General features: G+C 43.9%; 1 protein-coding gene across 2 annotated transcripts in view; it reads right to left on the bottom strand.

Moving 5' to 3' along the window:
* Positions 1 to 26,714, bottom strand: part of MYO1D (myosin ID) — a 175,832-nt gene that overhangs the window by 70,474 nt on the left and 78,644 nt on the right. For both annotated transcript variants that reach the window (XR_014162166.1, XM_081883878.1), the window contains exons 17-20: positions 16,906 to 17,129; positions 16,253 to 16,397; positions 14,332 to 14,436; positions 1,234 to 1,347 (exon numbers count right to left, since the gene is read on the bottom strand). Coding sequence is in view for 1 of the 2 variants with exons in the window: in XM_081883878.1 (XP_081740004.1) it covers positions 1,234 to 1,347; positions 14,332 to 14,436; positions 16,253 to 16,397; positions 16,906 to 17,129 (588 nt within the window). In the remaining variant the exon portion in view is untranslated. The remainder of the gene's footprint in view (positions 1 to 1,233; positions 1,348 to 14,331; positions 14,437 to 16,252; positions 16,398 to 16,905; positions 17,130 to 26,714) is intronic.

The raw sequence follows: 26,714 nt of genomic DNA, 5'->3' as shown, positions 1-26,714 counted from the left end.
CTGGTGGTTTCTGGGTCTGGGAATTAGGGAGGCAGCCTGCTCTGGATGGGTCTGCATTCCCTCTGAAGGAATAGGTTTCTAGCTGGTAGCTGCTCCTGGATACTTTGTCATTGGGAGCCCAAATGACTTTGGTGACAAGGAATGGGATAGCCTGGTCAGAGTGATCCAGGTTCCAGAAACGTTTTGTTTAGACTACTGCAAAATATTCTACATGGAGCTGCCCTTGAATATGGTTTAGACCTGGCAGGGGTCAGCAAACTTTTTCAGCAGGGGGCCGGTCCACTGTCCCTAGGACCTTATGGGGGGCTGGACAATATTTTTGGGGGAAAATAAATGAACGAATTCCTGCGCCCCACAAATAACCCAGAGATGCATTTTAAATAAAAGCACACATTCTACTCATGTAAAAACATGCTGGTTCCCGGACTGTCCGCGGGCTGGATTTAGAAGGCAACTGAGCCAGATCCAGCCCCCTAGTTTGCCTACCCATGGTTTAGAGACTGCAGATAGCGCAAAATACAGTTGTCAGTATTCTGATGGTCCTGAAAGCTAAAGACCATAAACATTGGCGCTTAAAGATCTGCACTGACTGCCTATTTGCTACTGAGCCTGAGTCCAGGTTTTGGTACTGAGCTATAAAGCCTGAATGGCTTAGAGTCCTGTTACCTTAAGAGCTGGCACTTATACCATTCTGTTGGCAACTTGAGATCTGTTGGGCATCTCCTCTTGGTAGTTCCACCACCAACTGAAGCTTCCCAGCAACAATAAGCTAATTCTGAACTGCACTCCCACTATTGATGTAACCCACCCTGGGGATTTTTGACAAAGTGTGAGTTGCAAGTTTTTAAAATATATATACAGTGGTACCTCGGGTTACAGATGCTTCAGGTTACAGATGCTTCAGGTTACAGACTCCGCTAACCCAGAAATAGTACCTTGGGTTAAGAACTTTGCTTCAGGATGAGAACAAAAGTCGCGCAGCAGCGGGAGCGGGAGGCCCCATTAGCTAAAGCAGTACCTCAGGTTAAGAACAGTTTCAGGTTAAGAATGGACCTCCAGAACGAATTAAGTTCTTAACCCGAGGTACCTCTGTACTTGTGGAAGATATACAGATAAAATACCTCTATGCACTTCACAGAATTCTGACCAGAGTTCTTATCAATTTTTCAACAGAGAAATTGGATCATTAGCAATTTTGTACTGTGGAGTCCTGGCTCCAGCTCCAATACTTACATTGTATAGTGGGATGGTTTTCATCACTTTGTAGTGCTTTGTTGGATCCATCTTATAAAGGTGTCTGTCAGTGATAAAAATTGCCCGATCTTCCACTTTGCTAAAGCGGTTTATCTGCAAATAATCAAATCCCCATGGGAATTAAAAGTCATTTCCTTTTTTAAACGAAACAAAACACACTTCACACACTCTGAACAGTGTGATAGTAGAATTACTGGCTCCTTAAGATGTTTGAATTTTGCTTCCACAGTTCTAAAAGGCATGTGCACATCAGGTTTTAACTGACAGAAGGATTAAAAATGGTCCGGATTTAAGGTGAGTTCAACTTGGTGGTATTGTGTAGAAATCAGTAATTGAAAACAATGAGATTTAAAAAGAAAGGAAAAGTACTTCCATTAGCTTAGCTTTGATTGGTAAGATATCAGCCCAGACTCGATGATCCTGTTGCTGCCTGTATTTGTTCACTAAAGAGGGACAGGGACCAGCCCTCTAACCACATAAACTGCCCAAAAACAGAGCACGGCTGATTGCAGGAGGGTAGGACTTTGCTTTAAAGGCAGGTCTTACCTGAGCTTCGGCTTTCTCTGGTATATTGGAAGTTATCTAGGAAGTTTCACAGACAGAGTATGAAAGCTAAAGTCTACACTAGTCTACTGTAATGCACTCTACATGGGGCTGCACTTGAAAACATCCAGAAGCTTTAAATCAGTCCAAAATACAGCTGCCAGATTGTTACAGGTTTTATTCTGGTGCTCTTATCTTCATTGGCTAGCCATGTATTTCCGGACTCAATTCAAGTCCTAGTTCTTTCCTTTACAGCCTTAAGAAAGGGGTGGGAAGTCTCAGGCCTGGGTACCAAATGAGGCCCCAATGCCTCTCTATTTGCCCCTCAGATTTCCCCAGGTGATGCTCCCAGGCAACACCTCTCTCACTGGTCCTGCTTTTCACCCTGAGTGCTTTGGTCTGGATGGAATGTATCCCCGAACTCCAATAATGCTTCTTGCTCACCTGGATGGAGGGAAGAGCAGGGTGTACGAATGTGTGTAGAAATTAGTCTATATACAAAGGTGACGTTTACGTTTGTTGCTCTGCCCATTTTTGCCTTTGGCCTTGTCCACCGCTTGAACGTGGCCCTTGAAAGGTTGCCCCAGACAGTACAGTGTGTATGTATTCATTTTAACTCAACAAAGATCTTTCAAGTTCAGAAAAAAAGAGGAAAATGAAAAAGAAAGGTTGCCCCAGAAGAGAATGCAGACCCTGGACCGAAAAAAGATTCCCCACTCATTCCCCACGCCTGCCCTAATGGCTTGGGACCTGGCTACTTCTCTCCTTCAATCAGTATTGGGGGTACTGCTCCAGATTCCCAAGCTGATTAAATTGCAGCTGGTGGACGAGAGGAACAGTGTCTAACATCATGGTGTCAACATTATAGCATGGCCTCCCCCTAAATTTTGTTTTGTTACCTAGTCATGAGGCTTTCAGGGTGGGCTGTCTGAGCCCCCGCTATTACGCTGTACAATAACCCCACTTTTCTGTTAATTGGTTTTTGGTACGCTACTTGGTTTTTCAGATTGATTTCATTGAAGTTTTTACTGTTTTGATTATGGCCACTGCGAGGTAACACGGCTTCACATATGTACAGCATCCTTGTAAACTAGCATTATCTGGGAACGCCCTAAAGATGTCAACTCTGGATGCCTTTTGTAACAGGAAGGCTCATGCCTTGCTGTGACAACTCTAAAGATAGCAAATGCCAGGGTATTCTGCTGTGTGTGAGTGTGTTTGGGAGTGTGTGGCAGGGCAGAACAGCACCATTTCTAAATTACCATTACGTTTGTAATGCTAGCAACGTGAAACATACTGTTTGCTAACGGTTTCCAAAATGGGACTGAAACCATTTCCATCAGTGAAAGGAAAAACACTTGTTACTACTTTTACAGCTAAAGACTCCAAATCTGAAATTAATTGAGGATGCCACTGGGATTCAGTAAACCACAATTGAGTCCCCTGCTGAGAAATGCACCATTAGATCAGTTTTCCCTTCCAACTTGCTATTGACAGGCATCCAGCTGGGCAAATGGAATTAAAATGATAGTTCAAAGCATAGCCTTGAAGACGGGTTGCCTATATCTATCATCTATCTATCTATTCCACATGGCTGGATGTAGCAGGAGGAGAAAGAACAAAAGACTACTCCAATGGATTTCAGTAAGAGATGGTTTGGAATGCAGAACAAGTTTCCCCATGCCCCAAAATCAGAGGGGTATATATTTGTGTGTGTGTGTGTGTGTGCGTGCGCGCGCATGCATATGTACAGAAATCATTTTCACTAAAAAGAAGAAGGATAAATCTTAGAAGAATTGTTCATCCTAACTAATGAGAATAGGACAAGCAACAATGCATAATTTATTTATTTATTATTATTATTATTATTGTGTCTACAGTTTTCTAGGTTATGTACAATTTAAAAATAAAAACAAAACCCAGCTGCCTGTGGAGATAATGAACAAGGAAGCCCTCTCCAAGGCATAAAGCCTTTCTGACTTCATCCTACTGTTTGGCAGGAGCCCAAATCACACAATTAGCATCTCCTTTATTGGTAACCAACATGAGTCCTTCAGACAAGCAGCATGCTCTCTTTAACAGAGTCAAATAATCCCTTACATCTGTGCAAAGGTAGGACACCTCACCCTTTCCAGGTAGCTTGTCACTTGTATCAGTAACTCAAAATCAGCTAAGAGGTTTAGGTGTCAAACACAGAGAGTAGGCAATGCTCTGAAGAACCATCTAGCCAAGAGATGACAGATGGGAAACTAGGTCTTGTCTTCTGCAGCAGTACTAATTGCCAGTACACACTGCACGTGCCATATATTTATGCATGTAACAGCACCCTCTTCAACATGGAAAGCTCCACTACATCAATCAGAAATACAGAAAGACAAAGAAGAGCAAAGGTAAGCCTTGATTCTCTTTGATTACCACTTCTTCCATTGCTATGAATAATCAACACCTGATTTGCTCTGTCCCTGCTGCTTCAAGGCATTCACAAAGATGGGCTTCCTCAGCCACTATGGCCAAGTGAAAAATGTACTACTGACAAACAAGCGAAACACTTGTGTGCTTATTGATTGCCATAAACATACAGCTGCTCTGACCATGTCAGGGGATTGATTGCCTTCTTCGCTTCCAACAGCAATCTTCAAAGTCTGTTACACTGTTTAGTCCACAAGACTGAATATCTCACCATGATTACTACCACACACACACACACACACACACACACACACACAGTAAAAGTGTCTTGACCTTAGGTGATTTCGTAAGAGCCACTATGAAATGACTAATTATTTGAAGGATGTGTCCCATGTTTGTGGAGTGGGTGGGAGGAAGGGAGAAGAAGTCAATGCTGTATCAAGTGTACAGGCTAGCTATTATAGGATGTATGGCTCTGAAGGCCCTAGCCCCACTCACCTCACAGAGTGTTTGTTGTGGGGGAGGAAGGGAAAGGAGAATGTTAGCCGCTTTGAGACTCCTGAAGGGGAGTGAAAGGCAGGATATCAAATCCAAACTCTTCTTCTTCTTCTTCTACCTATCAAGTTCCAATGGGAGGAGTTATCCTTGCTACAGAATGTGCTCCAACGTAATCTGGCAAATAATGAACCTGTTCAGTAATTTCAGTGCGTCTACTCAAGAGTATGACTAGCATTGGATACGGCCATATAGGTTACGGTATAAAAGTTGCAGTTACAGTAAATCTACATGGAACCACTGATTAGTTTCTCAGTGGAACAGAGAACTGAGGCGCACTTTCTGTATACCGGTGACACATAATTCTGTTTCACCCTTGTTTGCCAATTCAGGTGATGCAGTTGATGCAATAAACCAGTACCTAAGATCAGTACTGGACTGGGAGAGGGTCAGTAAACAGAAACGAACTCCAGACTAGCAAACAGATCCTTTGGGTGAATGGCTTGTTTACCCAGGGAGACAAGATTCAGTCTGTTCTGGGCAGAACTGCACAACCGCTTAGGGGTCAGGTTTGTAGTTTGGGGGTGCTGTTAGATCCAGTCCCATCTCTGAAGGTACAAGCGGCTTCTGTAGCCTGAAATGCTTTTCACCAGCAGCAATTTCACCCTCTGGACTACCCTGGCCATTGTTATCTATGATATGGTAACAGGAGCAGTAGTAATCTCAGACGGATGGCCATTTAACTGGTGCTGAAATGGTGACAGAGTAGATTGCAAGAGCATCTCAGAAACAGCAGACCACTTTATTAGATCAAGCATTTCAACAGATATTGTAGCCCTAGTCCAGTAACTAGCGTACACAACGAGTGCCATGAAAGCAAGAATGTAGTAACTTTCTCTTAAAGTCAGCATCCTGCCTTGAACACACGGAGCTGTCCTTTGTACTGAAGAGAACAGGGAAACTCATGCTGAGTTTTATATGCACATCAGAGGCCCCATGTAGATTCCGAGCACGGCAGAAATGCGTATCTTGCCCAGTATCTTGACTTATGCTACAACTGCAGAATTTGAGACCAGAAGACTAAGAAAGGATCTCAAAGCCGTTAAGTTCCAAGTTTCTACTTTAATGCAACGTTTGTAGCACCGCAAAAAAACAAAGTCCAAACTATCCAAACTCAACTACTCGACAAGCAGAGTCGCCAAACTGCACAAAACACCTGCAGAGCAAATGGACTCTAGTAAGTGAGCCAAGTTGCTGATCTTTTCTTTCCGCTTTGCAACAAATTAAATCAGTCCTCATCATCAGAAATAAATAAAAGGGTGGTTCTTTATGTTCTTGACAATAACCTTTCAAGATTCTGGAAGCTTGCTCACCCGTATTCTTCTCACATTTAGAAGCACATGTCATTCACTCTTTCGACCTGTCAGTCTTGCCGACTTTGTACAGAACATGACAGTTCTAGCTTGGTTCTCTAATGTCACACCCTCCAGCAATTCTGCTATAGCTTAACTCTACCCGGGACAACTAATCAATTTGACGAGAGAGAAGCATCACATTCAATAGGAGACTTGCCCAGAAAGAGATCTGGAAGGTATTGGGTAAAGAGATTGGTTAAACATATACCGTATGAAAAAGCAGCTCGTGCAAGAAGGTAGGGCATTCCTTTCAAAGAAGGTCTTTCTTGTTACCAGCTGACAGTCGTAAGGGCAAGATGGCATGATGTTTGTTGGGTAAAATAAGCCCCCAGCAAGTGTGTAAAATAAAGTTTCTAAATCATGGGTTACTAATTATGGGCAGCTGGTTCTTGCAGGAACCTGGAGGAAAGTTTTGGAAAACAAGGAGGGTGCTAGAAAAGGGCATCATCTCAGGAATATTTGATGTTTGGCCTGGAGAAGAGGAGGTTAAGGGGTGATATGATAGCCATGTTCAAATATATAAAAGGATGTCACATAGAGGAGGGAGAAAGGTTGTTTTCTGCTGCTCCAGAGAAGCGGACACGGAGCAATGGATCCAAACTACAAGAAAGAAGATTCCACCTAAACATTAGGAAGAACTTCCTGACAGTAAGAGCTGTTCGACAGTGGAATTTGCTGCCAAGGAGTGTGGTGGAGTCTCCTTCTTTGGAGGTCTTTAAGCAGAGGCTTGACAACCCTATGTCAGGAGTGCTCTGATGGTGTTTCCTGCTTGGCAGGGGGTTGGACTCGATGGCCCTTGTGGTCTCTTCCAACTCTATGATTCTATGATTCTATGATTAAATCTTAGTTGTTCAAGGGGCTACAGAAAATACTCTCAGAGTATTTTTACTCATCTCCTGAATTTCTTCTCCCCTTCTCCTTTCACACTTAATTTGTACCTTTCCTTCCACCAGTGTTGGTTTGTTTCATCATTTCTTGCTGCTCCTTTTATTTACTTCATCTTCCTACAACAGCTTTCCTTTTTTATCCCCTTTTCTTTTCTATTTATTTTTATTTCATTTGCTTCAACTTAACCATGTATTTCTCTTTCTAATTTCTTCCAGTGCACTCTCTGGTCCTATCCTTTCAGAGGGAGATTTCCCATCCATTCTCCCCTCTGTCCCCTGGACACCTTCATTCAGCTGTTGGCAGTGGTCCAACCAAAAGTGGTCCAACTGAGGCCCACTGGTGGAAAACACTGATCTTTCTGCTGAATTTTGGTAGGCATCTTTATATTACCTATTTATTCTTTTTATTACATTTCTGTCCCACACTTCTTCCTTCACGGAACTCAAAGCAATACGCATGGGAGTTTTCAGGTTCTCCCACCTGGGCATAGACTCAAACCTGCTTAGCTTTAGCAAAGTAGCTTCATCATGTGCCCTAAAGACCAAGCCATAATATTCACCAGTCTTACTATTCTTTTTAACTGGAGATACTGAGGCCTCACACATGCCAAACACATGCTCTCACTTCTACAAGAGGATGGGTAGGCAAGCTAAGGCCCGGGGGCTGGATCCGGCCTGCGGATGGTCCAGGAATAAGCATGTTTTTACATGAGTAGAATGTGTCCTTTTATTTAAAATGCATCTCTGGGTTATTTGTGGGGCACAGGAATTCGTTCAGTTTTTTCTTCTTCAAAATATAGTCCGGCCCCCCACAAGGTCTGAGGGACAATGGACTGGCCCCCTGCTGAAAGAGTTTGTTGGCCCCTGCACAAAAGCATCAAGCAAAAGAGCAACTGCAAATTCTGCCTGAAGGCAACAGATACTTGTTGTTGTTGTTTAGTCATTTAGTCGTGTCCTACTCTTTGTGACCCCATGGACCAGAGCACGCCAGGCACTCCTGTCTTCCACTGCCTCCCGCAGTTTGGCCAAACTCATGCTGGTAGCTTCGAGAACACTGTCCAACCATCTCGTCCTCTGTCGTCCCCTTCTCCTCGTGCCCTCCATCTTTCCCAAAATCAGGTTCTTTTCCAGGGAGTCTTCTCTTCTCATGAGGTGGCCAAAGTATTGGAGCCTCAGCTTCACGATCTGTCCTTCCTGTGAGCACTCAGGGCTGATTTCCTTCAGAATGGAGAGGTTTGATCTTCTCGCAGTCTAAGGGACTCTCAAGAGTCTCCTCCAGCACCATAATTCAAAAGCATCCATTCTTTGGCGATCAGCCTTCTTTATGGTCCAGCTCTCACTTCCATACATCAGATACTAAGCACCCAATATTCTACTTTCTATAGCCCTCACTTCTTCCCTCTCATTTGTTGTCTGTAAGCAGAAAAGCAGCCTGCTTTCTGCTTTGCAATTGCCCTAACCTGGCCACTTCTTGACTAAGCATCTACTTAGTGTGGACAGTGTGCCCTGCATGCTGATCAGTACAAAGCAGTTAACACCATCACTGCTGTTTCAGTGGTGCTTCACACTTTTAGCCGCAATAAGCAGTGACACCAGTGTTTCCCCAACATACCAGTGTAGGAAATGGGAAAAGCAGAGATACGACCTTTAAAAACATGCACCAGGAACTCCCAACCAGCAGCAGAACAGCAGATGCTCGCTGTGAGTGTGAGGAATCTGTGCCTGCCTTTTCCTCCTTACATGTTTGCAGAGTGTGAAGTTATTGTTTGTTAAATGGAGAGGACAAATGGGCAAGGACAAAAGCTGACAGGGATGGGGCGGGGGGGGGAGAAGGGGAACTGAGCGACAGTGCAAAAAACACTTGGCTTTGGCTGTTAGGGAAAGGCTGTGGGACTGATGTGAAAAAGCAGGCTGTTATCAACATAGGAAGCAGCAGAGCCAAATGCATTAAAAGAAAGAGTGAAGAGAACAATAGCAGTCGAAAGAAGATATGCTTATGCAGAGCAAAGGAGACTGAAATGGAAATTCAGAGTTAGAGTGAAAAAGAGCCTTGTGATTTCGAGATTGAAGGCCAGATTTGCTTGTGACCACTCTTGATTATTGTTTTTATTTAAGTGATTTTTACGCTGCTTTTAAAAACTGAAGCCCTTTTAAAGTGGCTCTCAAATAATGATGACAAAATGCACTAAAATAGCATTACCAATCCAACCACTAGAGCCAAACACCGATGATACATTTTTAGCATCTAAAAGCGAATAGAGCAGCATAAAAACGAAACAAGCATATAACACCCAGCCAACCTGTGCCAGCAGATACCACAGTACAGTCATACCCTGGTTATCTAACGGAATTCGTTTGACTTCCAAAACATCCGGAAACCGAGGTGCAGCTTCCGATTGGCTGCAGGAAGCTCCTGCAGCCAATCGGAAGCCACGTCAGACATTGGGTTCCAAAGAATGCTCGCAAACTGGAACACTCACTTCCGGGTTTGCGGCGTTTGGGAACCAAGGCGTTCAAGTCGCAAGGCGTTTGGGATCTAAGGTAAGACTGTACTAATAATGTTAAAAGAAAGTTTAAAACCCACACAAGCTACCTAATCAAAGGCTAATGGAAAATAAACATTTTTACGGCCTGCCTAAGAGAAAACAGGGATGAGACCAAAAGCACCTTTTGTGGGAGGGAATTCCACAGGTAAGAGACCATCACCATAAAGGCCCTGTCTTGTATTTCCACCAGCCTGACTGTATACTACTGGCGGGTCTGTGAGCAAGACCTCTGTGGCCGATCTTGGGGCTTGAAGCAGGCTCATATGGGTGCCAGTGGTCCACCAAGTAATTTAGTGTCAAACTGTTTAGGATTCAGAAGCAAACAGACAGCCAGTGCATTTGATTTTTAATTAATAAAATTAATTAATTTAATTTTTTTATTAATTAATAAAATTCTCTTTTCAAAGCAAAGGTAATGTTTTATGGCCACATAACAGTTCACATGTTACACGTGCGCAGAGCAATGATTTCTCAGAGTCCTGCTGGTGCAAGAAAGTTGGGGAAAGATGTCTTAGTCTTGAGGCTAAGATGTCTTTAGTCTTTAGTGGGGAGGAAACTTTCTGTGCTCCGTACAGGCTTTCTATTTCTTCCTGATGTAGCCCAGTTGCTTCCTTTACTTATCCTTTGCTGCAAAAACACAGTTTGAAAAAAGTAAGAATGCAAACAGAGCAAGAAAAAATTGCATCGCCGTTACAGATCTGCACAACGCACTGTTGCTTCCTTGAGGAAAAATCTGGCGATGTGCATCTCGTGAACACACATCTGTGGAGGGATCCCATTATCAATCAAGATCTACATCGCCAATCACAAAAAGCTTCCTGTTTGGCTGTCTATTTCTAGTATGTTTTCATTAGAGTTTAAACCAATCAAAACCAAACAAATCTTTTGCAACTCGAAGGGGAAAGGGCTTTGTTACATTATGCTTGGAAATCTGAATCAGGAAGGATGTGAGAAAAGATTTAAAGAGATTAAAATTATGTAACACAGAGAGAGAAAATACATTCCAGAAAACTCCCTGACAAAGATGCGGCTTGGCAGTCCTAACACAAATTCAGATTGAAGCATCCTTTAAAGCAGGTACATGCAAGGGATTTAGAGGCACTCAAGGACAGAGAGCAGATGAATTCTCTTTTGCTCATCATTCTTCTACCTTGCAGGAAGGGGGAGTAATGACTATATAGCACCATTTGCACCGATCCACACCCTTCCTAAATGTCAACTGAATAAACCAAGGAAGTATTTTACAGCCCTCTGCTATATTCTACATACACCCAAGCTGAAGGAAATACTACCAAACCTAAGAAATGCCCTTATACAGACATTGAATTTAACCATAATTAAATGCTTAAGGGACATGGGTGGCACTGTGGGTAAAACCTCAGCGCCTAGGACTTGCTGATCGCATGGTCGGCGGTTCGAATCCCCATGGCGGGGTGCGCTCCCGTCGTTTGGTCCCAGTGCCCGCCAACCTAGCAGTTCGAAAGCACCCTCGGGTGCAAGTAGATAAATAGGGACCGAGCAGCAAGAATACTCATCGCAAAGTATTGGAAGACACAAGATCTACCCACCTTGGAAGAATGGCAGATGAAGGTGATAGATTATATGGGACTGGCAGAAATGACGGGCAGAATCTGAGACCAGGGGAGAGAGACAGCGGAAGAAGATTGGAAGAAATTTAAGGACTATCTTAAGAAATATTGCAAAATTAATGAGTGTTAGAATGGCGCTGGTTTAGAAATTGTGTGGTTTCCAGCCGAACTGGATAAGTAATAAGAAAAGAAGGGTTAAAAATTTAAACGAAATTAAGGGGAAGGATTTGCTGAATTAATATAATAGAAACTGGAATACAGAGAGGGGAGGTATGGGGAAGTCAGGAAAGTAAGGTATAAGAAAAAAGGGAATGAAATTATACCTGTTCTTTTTTGTTTTGTTTTTCTTTTGCCTGTGTTTTATTATTGTTTTATTTTGCTTTTATATAACTATTGAAAAACTTAATAAAATTCTTTTTTTAAAAAATAGATAAATAGGGACCGCTTACCAGCGGGAAGGTAAACGGCGTTCCGTGTGCTGCGCTGGCTCGCCAGATGCAGCTGGTCACGCTGGCCACGTGACCCAGAAGTGTCTGCGGACAGCGCTGGCTCCCGGCCTATAGAGTGAGATGAGTGCACAACCCTAGAGTCTGTCAAGACTGGCCTGTACGGGCAGGGGTACCTTTACCTTTACCTTAAATGCTACACACAGTTAAGGATTAACCCCAAATTGGGATGTGAAGCTATGGTTATGTGTTATATCAGCACTGAGCAAGCCACAGTTAAGGCAATTTTGTGTTCTCTCCAGACTCCTGCTTAAAAGGGGAGAAGCAGATCAACCCCTTACACCATTTGGGGGGCAGGGTGCTGTTCAGCAAATTAAACTATGGGTTCACAACACATTTGGAATCTTCTTAACCAAGGTTAAACAACAAGCCAGGCTAGTGCAAGGCAAACACAACCCTGGCTGATCATGATTACAAAATCAGAAGTATCCTATACATTTGCCCTCCCCTGTTGCATGTGAGTCTTTCTCCCTTCCATTTCTGGAGCCAGCTATGGTTAGTGTTAAATGCAAACAGATTTTAACCCTAACCATTTTTAGCTCAGGCCTGAATTTGCTAATCTGGTTCTAACAACGTCTCTAAACTTAAAGAGTGGCAGCTAAACGTGGTTAACACTGATTCATGTAAGCTAACCATGTTGATTCCCAAAAGAGAAGTGGGGGAATTTGCAACCTTGATGGTAAGAGATAAGAGGGGAAAGGAATATTCCAATCTCAGGTGGGTTACTGATCTCCTAACCTCAGTCAGGAGAATATGCAGTATTGTGTCTGCGCTGGCCGGCTATTATTGGTGCCATCCCTGGTGAAGGGATATATATTTAAATTATTTATATTCCACCTCTCAAACAAAACTGATTCACAATGGAGCTAGCACAATAAAAACACATACCTTAAAACAAAATACGATGCAGTAAAAACATCAGCAATACTGATTCTCAATAAAATCTGAGGGAAGCAGAACTGATTTCAATCTCTTTCTAACATAGAGCAGGAATTGTGAAGGAATGAACTGTGTCCCGGAAAAGCGGCTTCACAACTGGAAAGGCCTTGTTCCTTATTGCCGCACATCTTGCTTCAAAATGTGGGGACACAGAGGGCCTCAGACAAGAATCTTGTGAGGTGAGCAGATTCATTTGGGAGGTGGTGATCTTTCAGCCCGGACACTGAGATCCAGCGCCGAGGGACTTCTGGCAGTTCCCTCATTGTGAGAAGTGAGGCTACAGGGAACCAGGCAGAGGGCCTTCTCAGTAGTGGCGCCCACCCTGTGGAACGCCCTCCCATCAGATGTCAAAGAGATAAACAACTACCTGACATTCAGAAGACATCTTAAGTTCAGGGAAGTTTTTAATATGTAACGCTGTACTGTTTTTAACACTTGACTGGGAGCCTCCCAGAGTGGCTGAGGAAACTCAGCCAGATGGGCGGGGTATAAATAATAATAAATTATTATTATTATTATTATTATTATTATTATTATTATTATTATTATTATTATTACAGATACTATTGTTCTAAGGCATTTAAGGCTTTAAATGGCAAAATAGAAATTCTGAATTCTGCTTGTAACCTAACTGGCAGTCAGCTTAGTTTGTAAAGAAATGTCTCCTAGGGCATGAGGCAGTTGGCAAACAAGGTTTTGCATTTCACACCAGTTTCTAGATACGTGTTCAAAAGCAACATCACGTGGAGCACAATGCAGTAATGCAATATAGATTCTTTAAGGGCATGAATAACTGAGTACAGGTCATGTTTTTTCCAGGATTGGCCACAGCTGCTGAATCAGCCAAAGCTGCTGAACGAAGTGCCAGAGGCCACAAAAGATAACTTGATCATCCAGATTTAAAAGCACTTCCAAGATGAGAACATGATCCTTTGGGAGGGAGGGCAACCCCCCCCCCATGTAGAACAGGTTGAATCTGATTTCCTTGCTCAAGTGTATCATTAATCAGCCATACTTTGGTCTTATCTGGACTGAACCTCAATTTACTGGTCATTAGCCAACCCATTCAGAATCTATTTAGGACCTTGGCAATGTCAACTAAAGCAGATTGGGAGGTACAACTATACATCATCATCTTACTGATGACGTTTCACCCCCAAACTCCAGATTTCTCAGGTTTAGTGTGTTTTAAAAGCACAGGGCTGGAGGAATGGGATCCTGCAAAATTCTGCAGAATAAAGGCCAAGGAGTCAAGCAGCTCTCCCAAGCAAGTTACCCAGGAACCAAAGGACATGATGCCAGCACCGGACCAAAGGTGCCTGCGAAGAAGCTTTTTAGTATGGATCTGACCTTTGCATTTCAAAGGAGATCTCTCTGTAACTCCCTGAGCTCACCTGCTTAACGCAGCAGAGCTGAAGGACTACTGCAAAAGAAGATCTGCTCAAAATGCACACAAATTCAGCGCCCCAATGCAGGTCTTCTTTATTCTATTCACGTTCAACCCGTTTTGAACTTCTTTACAATAAATTTTAAGTTTGATTCCCCAAATCCCCACCTGTTTCGCGGACCGTTTTCTCACTTTCCTAGCTCTAAATACTATCCTCTTTTTGAAATAATTTCATATTTTTTAATATTTCAAAATTCCTTTACCTGAGCTTCAGCAATGTAAAAGCCTCTTGATGGAGCCCTCCCCTCCCCTTACTTTCCAGAGGCTTTCATCGTCCTTCTGCAGCAGTTGCTGTGCTTACCTTGCGGACGTGAGACGAGAAGAGAACATTCATGAACTTGTCTTTTCGTTTCAACTCATTGGCAATGGGGACGAATGAGCCTGCAGCCTGAGGGTTATCTGGATTCTAAAGGAGCAAACAGGAAGACAGGCAGGTAATTTGTCTTCATCATTAAAGCAAGGGCAGCAGCATCTTTACCATTCCAGGTCAGCCAGCTATAGAAGTCTCAAATATACATTTGTAACAACACTGCAGTTGCTATCTTTCAACACAAAGACAGCATTCCAAGCCCAGCACCTCCTTGATTCCAAAAGTTGCAGTTCTTAAACAGAGACTATGTTAGAGCAGGATATGTTTGAACTGCTCAGTTAAGAGATGGCCATCAGTCTTTTAATTATGGAGTTGAATTTCCTAGGTTTTCTGAACCAGGCAGCAAATAAAGCAGGCTTCCTCAACCTCAGTCCTCTAGATGTTTTTAGACTGCAATTCCCAGCATCCCTGACCACTGGTCCTGCTAGCTAGGGATCATGGGAGTTGTAGGCTAAAAACATCTGGAGGGCCGAGGTTGAGGAAGCCTGAAATAAAGTGTCCTCCTGAATAACAGCTTTTGGGAATCACAAGTGGGGAGAGTGTTCATTGTTGCAATCTGGCCCTGCTTGTTTCCCATAGGCTTGCCACTGTGAGAACAAGACAACAGGCTTCGGTCTGATCCGGTGCTTTTCTTATGAAAGGGCTTGGCCATGGTTTCTACATCCCTGAAATATGGGAGTGAGTGGGCATTCTAAGGAGGCATACAAGTTTGTTTTGTCCTGCATTCTGTTTGTTTTTCATACAATAGATTGCAGAACCCAATGCTTACATGGGGCCTTCTTTTCAAGTATGCTCACAGAACACAGAAGAGCAGCACTACTGGACTAAGCACAATTGTCCTTCTAGACTAGAAGGACATTTGTGCAAATCCAACATTCTTGTTTTCAAACAGAAGCTCCTGGAAGGCCCTCAGGAAGGGAACTGCGCTCTCCCACTATTTCTCTCCAGCTAATAGTACACAGTGGTACCTCGGGTTACAGACGCTTCAGGTTATAGACTCCGCTAACCCAGAAATAGTACCTTGGGTTAAGAACTTTGCTTCAGGATGAGAACACAACTGCACAACCAAGAGCTTTTGGTGAGGTAACAACTTCCAGAGGGATAGCTATGGTAGTTTTGTGGCACGTTAAAGACTAACAGATGTATTACAAGTTTTTGTGAGATCACCCCATCTACATGCATGATGCCGAATTATTTCAAAAGTGTGTTGGGGCAGAACTTCATTCTACATACACTGTATCTTCCTCAACAAGGCTTATTTTCCTATCGGTTTAATTCTGCCTTTGGTAGCATATTTTACAAGGGTATTCTGAACAGAAGTTTAACTTCATTTGGGGCTCATTCATTTATACCATCCTCTGACTGAGAAGTGAAAGCCTTTCTTCTAGTTATAACCATAGTTGAAAAAACCACCTACGCATTTCAAAGGATGCTTTGGTGTCTGCAGGCAACCAATATAGGAAATCGTCTGGAATCATGTGTTTAAAATAATCACACCTTCCACTTGCAAATGCTTCCAATTTTCACACTAAAATAAATTCTGCAGATCTGTATACAGCTAGCTCGCCTACTTTGTTTTTAATATACTTCATTTTAGATTGGACACGGTGGACTGGTTTGCAGGGTGAGATTTGACAGAGTTCTGTATAGTTTTGTTGTTGTTCATTGACTAAGAAAAAATCAATTAGGACTTGAATTAGAGGAAAGAGGGACAAGGATTGGAGTTTAAGAGGAAAAGGCTATTTCTGCAAGGAGTAAAGAATTGATAGCATGGGCCTTGGTTATTTACTTTTTATCTTTGTGGTATCACAGAACGCAATGACTGACGTTTTGTGTGTTCTACTATACTTACCAATGCAATGTAGTTGCCCTGCCAGGCTCTTTGGATCCCCATATCACTTCGGTGGCCCTTCAGCACTTCCACTGCTGCCACCTTTGCCCTGATCTGAGGCACATCCTTGGGGGGAATGCTCTTGATGAGTTCGTGTGCCCTCCACCTGGAAAAAGCCAAACAAACCAGAAGCAATTGCACATCAGACTAGCACAGGGATTGGAATATACGGTTGTCCAATTAAATAGTTATCAGCATTTTCATACAAACAATTCTGCAATCCCAATCACCAATTGATAGGCATAACTAAAAAGAACCACAGGCTGGCTTTGTTCTGCGGCCGCCACATTCTTAAATGGTGCTTGCAGCTTTCTCAAATACAATACAGTTGTAACTTGGTTTTCGAACAGAATGTGTTTGGCTCCCAGAACCGTTCGAAAATCAAGGCACAGCTTCCAATTGGAGCTTCCTGCAGCCAATTGGAAGCCGCGCCGGACATTCGGCTTCCCAAAAAACCTTCAAAAAATGGAACAATCGCTTCCGGTTTTTGATCGTTCGGAAGCCAAAACGTTCGGGTTGCAAGGCGTTTGGCTTTCGAGGTTACACTGTACCTGGCAGTATCAGGTAATGTTCCTGCTCCGTAGCCCAAGAAACAAACTGCCTTCGATTCCTACCTGTGATAGATTGCCTGCAGAGCCTCTTCAAACCGCCGCAGCACTTTGGGTGGGGTGGGCCATCTCACATGCTTGCCGTAGCCTTTCATAGACTTCACGTTGTGAAATCGCCGGGCAACCTCACAGATATACGACTTCACTTTGTATCGGCGGTAGCACTTTATGATCTTGAGGGCAGCTCGGGTTCTCTTGTAGTGCAGGCGAGCCAGCGTGCCCCTCCAAACCTATAGAAGCCCCCGCAAAAAAGTTAGGACAATAGAAATGGGGGGGGGGGATGAGCAGTTTCCTTCTTCCTACTCAATATTTCATATATTACAATGAAGTAATAGTGCAAATGGAGCATGCATTTCACAATACAGAGGTACTTTGGTTGTCGAACGCAATCCGTTCTGGAAGACTGTTTGACTTCCAAAATGTTCGACAACCGAGGCGCAAAGGGCTGGGCTGCAAAGTCAGTGGAGAAAATTGAAAAACCCTCAGCAGAAGCCGTTCAACTTCTGAGGCACGTTCAAAAACAGAAGGAATTACCGTGGTACCTTGGTTCTCGAACGGCTTAGTTGTCGAACAAATCAGCTCCCGAACACCACAAACCCGGAAATAAGTGTTCTGGTTTGCAAACGTGTTTTGGAAGCTGAATGTCCGACGTGGCTTCTGCTTGAGTGCAGAAAGCTCCTGCAGCCAATCAGAAGCCGCACCTTGGTTTGTGAATGGTTTCGGGAGTCGAACAGACTCCCAGTACGGATTAAGTTCAAGAACAAAGGTACCACTGTACTACGGGTTTTTGGCACTTGAAATGTTCGGCTTCTGAGACACTCAAAAACCGAGGTACCACAGTATACTTGAGTATACATGCCAGAGAGCACCTGCCACTCACCCCACCAGCCTTTGCTTGTATATATACACAAAATGAAGCACTGTGCAAGAAGCCTTGTATATTTCATATTAAATAAATAGTTCAGATCCTGTACCAAGAAGCCTGAATTACACAGCCTATGTGAATTATGCAAAAACAATCACATCTGCATAGTTTATTCTGCTTCGGCTAGGCATGGAGAGGGGCAAAATGCTCTTCAGGACATTGAAGAGCTGCCGCTTGGAAGTCCCTTAGGACCCGTCCTACTCCTCTGATGATAAATCATTTTAACTGAATTTAATATTGCATTTTCAACATTGCCACCACCTGCCCCGGGACACAATGCTGAAGGGTGGGGTAGAAGGCTAATAAATAGTAACAATACAGAGTTCTACTGCCAGTGCTCCCTTGTCATGCCACGCTGCAGAGTAAATTAATTGCGTGGAGACAGAGTTAGAGAAGTGCCAACCCAATTCTCCCTCTATCATTATTTATATTGTGCCACTGCCAGACATGGCCCTTGATGTAGTAGCGTACCAAAAGACAGGCTACTGCTCCAAGCATCTTTCTATCTAAATCCCAATAGGGGTAAAGGTGACGGAGTAAACAGACAAGCGGAGTTAAGTGGACTCAGGCTTTATTTTGTTTGGGGATCACGGAATCATAGAACTGTAGAGTTGGAAGGGATCCCCAAGGGTGATCCAGTCCATCCCCCTGCTATGCAGGAATCTCAACAGGATCTAGGGATGAGGACTAAGGGAGCTATAGACACTGCCGCTTAAAAACACAACTATATAAACTGGAAAATTATGTAATACAGCAAGGACAACAGAAACCAGTCTCCTAAGTATAGCTTACATTTATTTACAGCAGGGGTGGATAACCTGTAGTACTCGGACAAATTTCAAATGCTCAGGTCAGCAGCAATAAGCCCCTTCCCCAGTAGTCCTCTGGGCAGGGAAGGAAAGGCAAAGAAGGAGGGGGGAAATGGGTGGCCCTCCCCACACTGAGCCTTGGCTCCACCCACTGCATGAAGCCAGGGCAAATTGCCCCTAAGCAAAATGTTGCCTAGACCAGGGTTTCCCAAACTTGGGTCTCCAGATGTTTTTGGACTACAGGTTTCATCATCCTTGACCACTGGTCCTGCTAGCGAGGGATGATGGGAGTTGTAGTCCAACAGAGAACCAAGTTTGGGGAACCCTGCCCTAGACAGGATAAAGGTTGCTCAGATTTATGATTCAAGTTACTGCAAGGAAGGATGAAGGGTAGCTCAATTCTCCCCTTGTGGACAGGACAACATTCTTAATTGGACTATGTAAAACAAGTACATCCCAGGGAACAAGAGTCTCTCATGTCAAATACCCAAGCAAAAAATGAAGACCTAGGGCTTTGACAGAAGGAGGAATAGGCATTATTGCTCCATGCATCTCCCACACCCTCAGTGTTTGGGAGAGCTGCTTTCATGTGGACCTCATTGCTACACTCAAAGGAAGGAATATCACCAGGGGTCGTGCTGACCATGAGCAATGCTTCTGTTTCCTAAGGAACAGGTGAAGCAAAGGTGGATGCCTTGCTGCCCACTGAAGAGCTCCTCTATGTCATAATAGACCAGAGAAACAGCTATCTAACTACAGTCAAACCTCAGATCCTGAATGCCTCCGTTTTGGAATGTTTCGGTTCCCGAATGCTGAAAACCCGGAAGGAAATGCTCCGGTTTTTGAACATTTTTCGGAAGCCGAACGTCTGACGCAGCTTCCACTTGAGTGCAGGAAACTCCTGCAACCAATCAGAAGCTGTGCCTTGGTTGACGAACATTTCGGAAGCCAAATGTGCTTCCGGAACAGATTGCATTTGACAACCAAGGTTTGACTGTACAGCAGGACAGGGACAAACCAAAAGCAAGCATTAGGATTGGGGCTCCCTGTCTTCTATTCATCTTAATGATCTCTTTTAAATTTATATTTCTTCTGCCACCTTTTCTAGTGGGGTGAAACCCTGAAGGGTGCCAATAAAACTTAGCCTCCCTGTCTCAGGCAGGAAGACGGTGTGTGAATTTGTGGGTGGCTGATGTCCTTGGCAAGCAGCTTTTTCATCTCTATCTTTAAAGGTCAGAGGGTGGGACCTAATCCCATTAGCAATGCCCTCTTATCTACTAAGGGAGAAAGGTGGGTTTGGCAGAGGGATCTGAAGGAGAGAGGCTGCAGCACTGGCCGGTGTTTTGAAAGGGATTGTTTCAGTTGCAGAGGGAGGCGAGGCAGAAGAGGATGAAGGCAGTTCCTCATGCTTGAGTGGAGAACCCTCTGGAGTCCAATAAATATAAATAATATGACAACACTAAACACACATTGGCAAATTCAGTGGTCATTTCTCATGATCTGGTGAAAAGATCATTTCCTTTGCTTGGGAGAACATTCCACTGTGAAGAATTTACTAACTGCAGTTCCTCTACCCTATGGATGTCAAATGGCTGATATGGCAAATGTAGATGTCAAATTCTCACCATGCAATTCGTATTACATTTCAGCCATATTAGATGAAGCGTTCTCAAGCAACTCTACAATGGTTGCACTCTGTTTCAAATTGCCTGGTGTTGCATTAGAGCAATACTCGTCTCTCTTTGAGTTCAATGGAAAAGGGTTTTTTGTTTTGTTTCTCTTGCTGGTGAATTGACAGCCCTGCAATTCACTGAGGGCCTGGCTGGGGAAATTGATTCAGCTCCTGAGTTGGCATCTTATGGATCCATACAGATGTGCATCAGTACTTCCATTTACAGTAGGATTAATTAATTACCCAAGGCAATTTAGCACCACAGCTATTTGTTTTATGAAGCTTGTGTGTCAAGTGGAGGTCCTTCCTGCATGCCTCACTAAACCATAGATTACGTCAAGCTAGGAATGATGAAACAAGGGACAAACAGATGGGGAGAGAAAATATTTGCTGCAGAGTCCCAACAATGAATTAATAAGCAAGCCTCACTGATTCTGAACTGGGAGAAGATCATGCAATCCGTTTTGGAACATATCCAGCCCTTTAATTCTACCCACCTCCAGAAAACTCAAGACAGAGCCAACGCTACTTAGTATGTGTGAATCATTGTAACACTGTTTTAAGACCATTATGTTTTTGTGGATAGTATCCCATCCCAGAGGTTTTCAACCTTTTGGAATCCACATTCTTTCTGCAGCACCCCTGTGGGGCTCAGGAGCCCTGTTATGTCACCCCTTGCCTGCAGAGTTGGCAGCCTCTTACCCTTTTTTGAACACCCTCGTAGAGCAGTGTTTCCCAACCTTGTGCCTCCAGCTGTTTTTGAACTACAATTCCCATCATCCCTTGCCACTGGTCTTGATAGTCAGGGATGATGGGAGTTGTAGTTCAAAAACAGCTGGAGGCACAAGGTTGGGAAACACTGTCGTAGAGTCTTCCCTAAGCCTCCTCTCCTCTCCCCACTCCTCGGGAGTCCTCCAGGCGGCCACTGCTGCCACCCCACACACTGCCCCACAGGGGCCTAGGAAGAGAATGCCTGCAGCCTTAGAGGCCCAATGGAGACTGACCAATGGTGAACGTGAGGCCAGAACCTTTCACTGGGAGGCAGAAGTGGGCGCTGCTGGGCCTGCATGGTGGAAAGGCTCCCCTTCAGCGCTGGGCACTCAGCTTCCAGGCATTACACACAGCAAGGACAAGAAAGGCCACCACAGTGCCTGCCTGCCTGCCGGCCTTCCTCAACCACCTGCTTGCCTACTCTGAGGCTGCCTCAGCTCCTGGCAACCAGCAACCCCTTACCAGCTCCAGAGGAACCATTCGCCTGTGGAGCTTGAAGTCAAGGCGGCTGCAACAAACAGCTGTGCAAGCCTTTGGGAGGAGGAGGAGGGGGAAAGGAAAGAGGGACAGAGGCAAGTGGTTGCCCATGGCATCCCTGACCATCATTCAAGGCACCCCAGGGTGCCACAGCACACTGGCTGAAAACCACTGTCCTACCCTATTCCAGAGACTTGGGGTCTCAGAATAAGTTAATGAAAAACAGCAAAGTATCGAGTTTAAACGAAGAAACACTTGTGAACAATTGACCATAGCTATCATATCCTTATCAAAGAGATCGGTTTTTAAACTCTGCTCCTGAAATACGCTCAGGTGAAGGCACTGGTGAACCTTCATGGGAAAAGAGTTCTGTCAACCTAGAGCAGCTAGGATATACCTTCCTACATGCAGTAGCAACAAATCATCAATCTTGCTTCAACCCCGAAAACTGAGCCAAGGGGAAACCCTGCTCCGTTGAGTTTAAATCCATCCTTCCACCTGCGGTCAGACTAAATGCTAGACTTTCTAACCAACCTATTGAGCGACCCTGCATTAATGCTACACCCCCACACATATTTCCAGTCCCTATTTGGAACAACAACTGGTCAAAGAGAATGTAAGTAGGATATTGCATTGGTGTATGCATCACCACATAAGACTGTTGCTGTTATCCCACAAAGGTATCTCCTTTCAGCATGCTCATCTCTTCTGCTACGTTATGAGATAAACTGAGTTCTTTTTGGCAGCTGCCCACAAGCTGTGAGCTGCCTGAGCAAGAGCTCCAAAGTGTTTAGGAACCAGAGCTAAACTTAAGTGGCCTTTCCCCCAAGCTACCAGTTGCATTTGATTTGTGTGTGGGGGTGCGTCTATTGCTACTAAAATACAGAAAGTAATCAAGAATGCGTTGGAGACAGGCATTGTTAAAGTAAAATACTTTGAAGTTGCACAAAATTGGTAAGCTACTGTAAACCATGACTAGCTGTGCATGAACAAATCATGCCTGCCCTACATTGTACTTTATTTTAATTGTTCTTTTATGGGACACCATTTGTGAAGTGTGGGCTACAAATATGTATTCACTAAATTTATGAGCCCAGCATGGCAAACACATCAAATACAAACAATAAATAATATAATAGTGTACAATAGAATATAATAGTCCCTGGCCTGGTGTGACATCTGAACCAAGGAAGATGGTTTGGTTTGCTTTGCTTTGCTCTAACAAACCACAACTGGTAAGCTAAGAACAAACCTTGACTTTGTGATTCGTTTGGCACAAAACAGCGATTCTTCTTCAGACATAACTCTAAGTCAGGAATTGAGGATTGCTTGTTCTGCACACGTGCCGGGAGGAGTAATGCGGCACTTGTGTAAACCCCTGTTTGCCCAGTGGGTGGTCTTGCAAAACTATCTGGTGGGTTACAACTTGCAGAGCAGTAGCCATATTTGTTGGAACAAACACAACAAAAAGTATTGTGGCACATTAAAGACCAATACATTACATGGAGTGGATTCTAGCCCACGGAAGCACATGAAACAATAAATCGGCTAGTCTTTAAGTTTGCACATGACAGTTATTTGGAATGCGTCCAAGGTCTCTTCAGTTCATAGTAGCTCTTTGTCTGCATAGGGCAGTGAGCTTTGCCGAAGGATGAATGTATGCATACATGTGACAACATACACAAGTGTCAAGCTTCCCATTTTAAAAAAAGAAAAAAGATTTACAGCCTCACGCATGTTCCCCACGGACATCATTTTTTTCTGTTGCCCTTAACGCTATATTTTCTAAACTGCACTTAAGTACATTGCAGGGGTATTTGTTTTGGGGTTTTTTTTAGCTTGCCTTACAGCTACCTTTCCTCCTTCCATATGCTGCTGCACGTAGCACAGCAAGAAATAATAGTCAATGCTGGGGGGGGGGGATATGTTCTTGCTTTCCAAAATAAGCCAGGGTTGCTATTCCCCTGCCCCGACCCACTGAAGAGATGAGTCAGTACAGGGACCCAAAGCAGAGTCCATTTTTCCCTTCGGCATTTGGGGAACACTGAAGCAAATTATTCACTTGACTGGGTGGATTTTGCATTCTGGACCGAATCTGGAGTACAGAGGGATTCTCAAAAATCTGAGACACTCTCAGCTCGTATTATGAAAGCTACCCAAACCTCTCTAAGAGTCAAAAGATCAACAAAAAGCAGCCCCCTCACTCCCAGCCAGGCCAATTACCGAGTTCAGGCATGCCTCCGGGCTACACTCACAAAGGGAGTCCTTAACAAAAGACAAGTCCCCAGGACCAAGTTGTGGAAGCTTCAAGAGTTTCCCCTGACAAAAGGCCTTTTGAGTGGTCAAAAGGCCATATTCTGGGAGCAAAAGAAGACAGGTAAGCATTATTCATCAAAACAGAGTAGAGATTCAATACAGATGGGAGCAGAAACTCAATGTAGAATAGAGAAGGCAGAATACATCAGAGGTGGTTTATCTTATATACTTTCTTGCGTGTTAAGACTGGAAGGTGAGTCCCTGCTCTTTCCCCCATTTGATGCTGCTCTGCGATTGCTTTCTGACATCTCCTCCCTTCACCTCTTCTATGTTAGTTGGCTTCCACTGACCTTTTCCTGCCTGTCAGAGTCTCCTGACTGCCAACTTCCCACCTAGATCACAAACCCAACCCAGCACCTCTTGCCCTTTTGGGGATCGTCGAAACTTAAAATGGAAGAAACAAAAAATGTTAAGCAAGCAAAGCTAAAAGCTTCGCTTCACTCTGCCCCAAACAGAGATGCTGATCCTTGAGAGAATAATCATTCTATGTATATTTTCATGCCATAAGTCATGGTGATTCGGTGGGCGGGAACAATCACAGTATAGTCACAAGTAAGACCCTCTCTCCCACAGAAATACAACTACTGCATCTCTTTCCCCTCCCCAACTTAAAGTGTAGTGGAAATTATTCCCTCCCATTCCAGTACAGGAACATGGTTACCATACATTTAGCTCTTGTCCAGTACTAGTGCTTCTTTAATATTTACCCGGATATTATCCCCAACATATACACTGGGTTTTTTTTGGAAAGGCCTTCAGAGGTCATATTTCCTACTTTGCTGTTGAATCTATTCCCTTTGACCCTTCACTGCTATGCCATTAGGACACAGCTTCTTATTTAGCATGGGTAGCACATTTTAATAAATCTGCTACGACGGTAGATGCTGAACAGGCTGTCACTGTTCATTTAACAGAGATGGCATTCTGGCTTTATAATTTAGTCTGCTCATAGAATTTGGCTATCTGCTGAATCAAACTTGGGGCTTGATCGGGCTATAAGGTGAGGCCTCCAGATGCGAGTCTCAGAACCCCCCAGCCCTAAGGTGAGAATTCTGAACCAACTCTCCCCACATTAGGAATCGCGTTTGTTTTTAGCTTCTCTTTTACTGACAGTCAAAGGACAATTCCTTCCCTTCCCCAAAATTGTCTGTGTGTGTGGTGGTGGGGGGATGAACTGAACTCATGACAAACACATTTCACTTTAAAATATGCAAATAAAGAGCACAGCCCCATCTGTTTCAATGTGTGACATGCATCATTATTTCTCAAAATATGGTTCTGGAGGTGGTAAAATTGTGGGGCGGGGGGAGGGAGGGAGGAGGCACGTGGGAGAGAAGTACAAGAGTTCCACTCTACCCAGTATGGTAAGAAAAAAAGAGACGAGTTCAAGGAAACGACAGCCGTGAGATGCTTTCCAGGATCTGAAGTGGCTTCCATTCTAACACCTACCACAATGCATCATTAAAAAGGCAGCTTATTTAAAAGATTGATAAAAGCCGAAGAGCAAACACTCCCCACTGCAGCCTAAATTATGAGTGCTGTGCAAGGAGTGACAGTGAAGAGTCAAGCAAAGGGACCAGGCCCTCCCACAGTACTGTCAACTTGACAAGCCTGTGGAAAAGGCAGGGAGTCTACTAAAAAATAAAAATCACAGGATCCAAAGCACACAAGACTGGTACATGGCCAAAGCTTCCAAATAAGGATCAGGCTCTAGACGTTGATCGTAATTTGTAGTTAAGAACCATGTCAGGGGATTTTAAAAGTTTTAATACTTTGTGGTGGGGGGTGTTTCATTGGGACTGCAGCATGTGAAGATGGAAGATGAAATCTCGTTTCCCAAGCTGTAATCCTGATGAAAAACACTCATCAAACCCACAAGAAGCCTGAGATAAAAGGCTCCTGTGGGTGCCAATGAAAATTTAATGCCTCCTATTACATTTTTAAAATTCCCCGACATGGTTTTTGACTATGCATTTAGTGCGACATGGTTTTGACCCTGAGGAGCCAAGTGGTATGTGCTTGAGTTTCATGAAAATAACTTCCGAGGCATGCCATGACCCGACAGTATGGCTGCAACTTGACCTGGAACTGTTTCACTGAGCTCAGTGTCACTGACTCCCAATGACTATGCATGGGCTTTTGCCAATGAAATGCTGACCTTAAACCCACTTCAAAATCTGTAGCTACTGTGAAGTCAGCAGAAGTCTTGCACTTGCACTACACAGAAGTGTTCGAAGAATTGCTGTGAAGATGAGTCAGTAAGCAATGTCTGTAACAAAGCTGTTGGACTTAGGAGAACTTCCAAACTCCGAAACCAAGCAAACAAAAGAAGAAAGATCCTGCCGAAGGAAGCTGGCATCTTCACTGAATCCTTTCAAGAATAGACGTTCATCTGTTAGGAGTGCTTCAATTAGGATGCCCTGTCTTTGGTGTTGTGCAGGATGTCAGAACTTAACATCTGAAAGACCATCACCTACGAACCACACTTTTGAAAGGGGAGAGAGAAGAAGACCACCCCCTTTTTAATAACTACTGCATTAGTCCTCTCAGACTGGATGGTTTGGCTCAGATATGCTGCAGCACAACACTACCACCAGCAGTGTTCAATATCCACAACAGGAAATAAATCTAATAACACCTTGCCAACAAAGTTAAAGCTATGGTTTTCCCAGTAGTGATGTATGGAAGTGAGAGCTGGACCATAAAGATCGCCAAAGAATTGATGCTTTTGAATTATGGTGCTGGAGGAGACTCTTGAGAGTCCCATGGACTGCAAGAAGATCAAACCGATCCATTCTGAAGGAAATCAGCCCTGAGTGCTCACTGGAAGGACAGATCCTGAAGG

This window comes from Podarcis melisellensis, assembly GCF_964234715.1.
Source record: "Podarcis melisellensis genome assembly, chromosome: 13".
Taxonomy (NCBI): domain Eukaryota; kingdom Metazoa; phylum Chordata; class Lepidosauria; order Squamata; family Lacertidae; genus Podarcis; species Podarcis melisellensis.
Note: the sequence above shows the minus strand (reverse complement) of the source record. Positions and strands in the feature narration are given on the sequence as shown.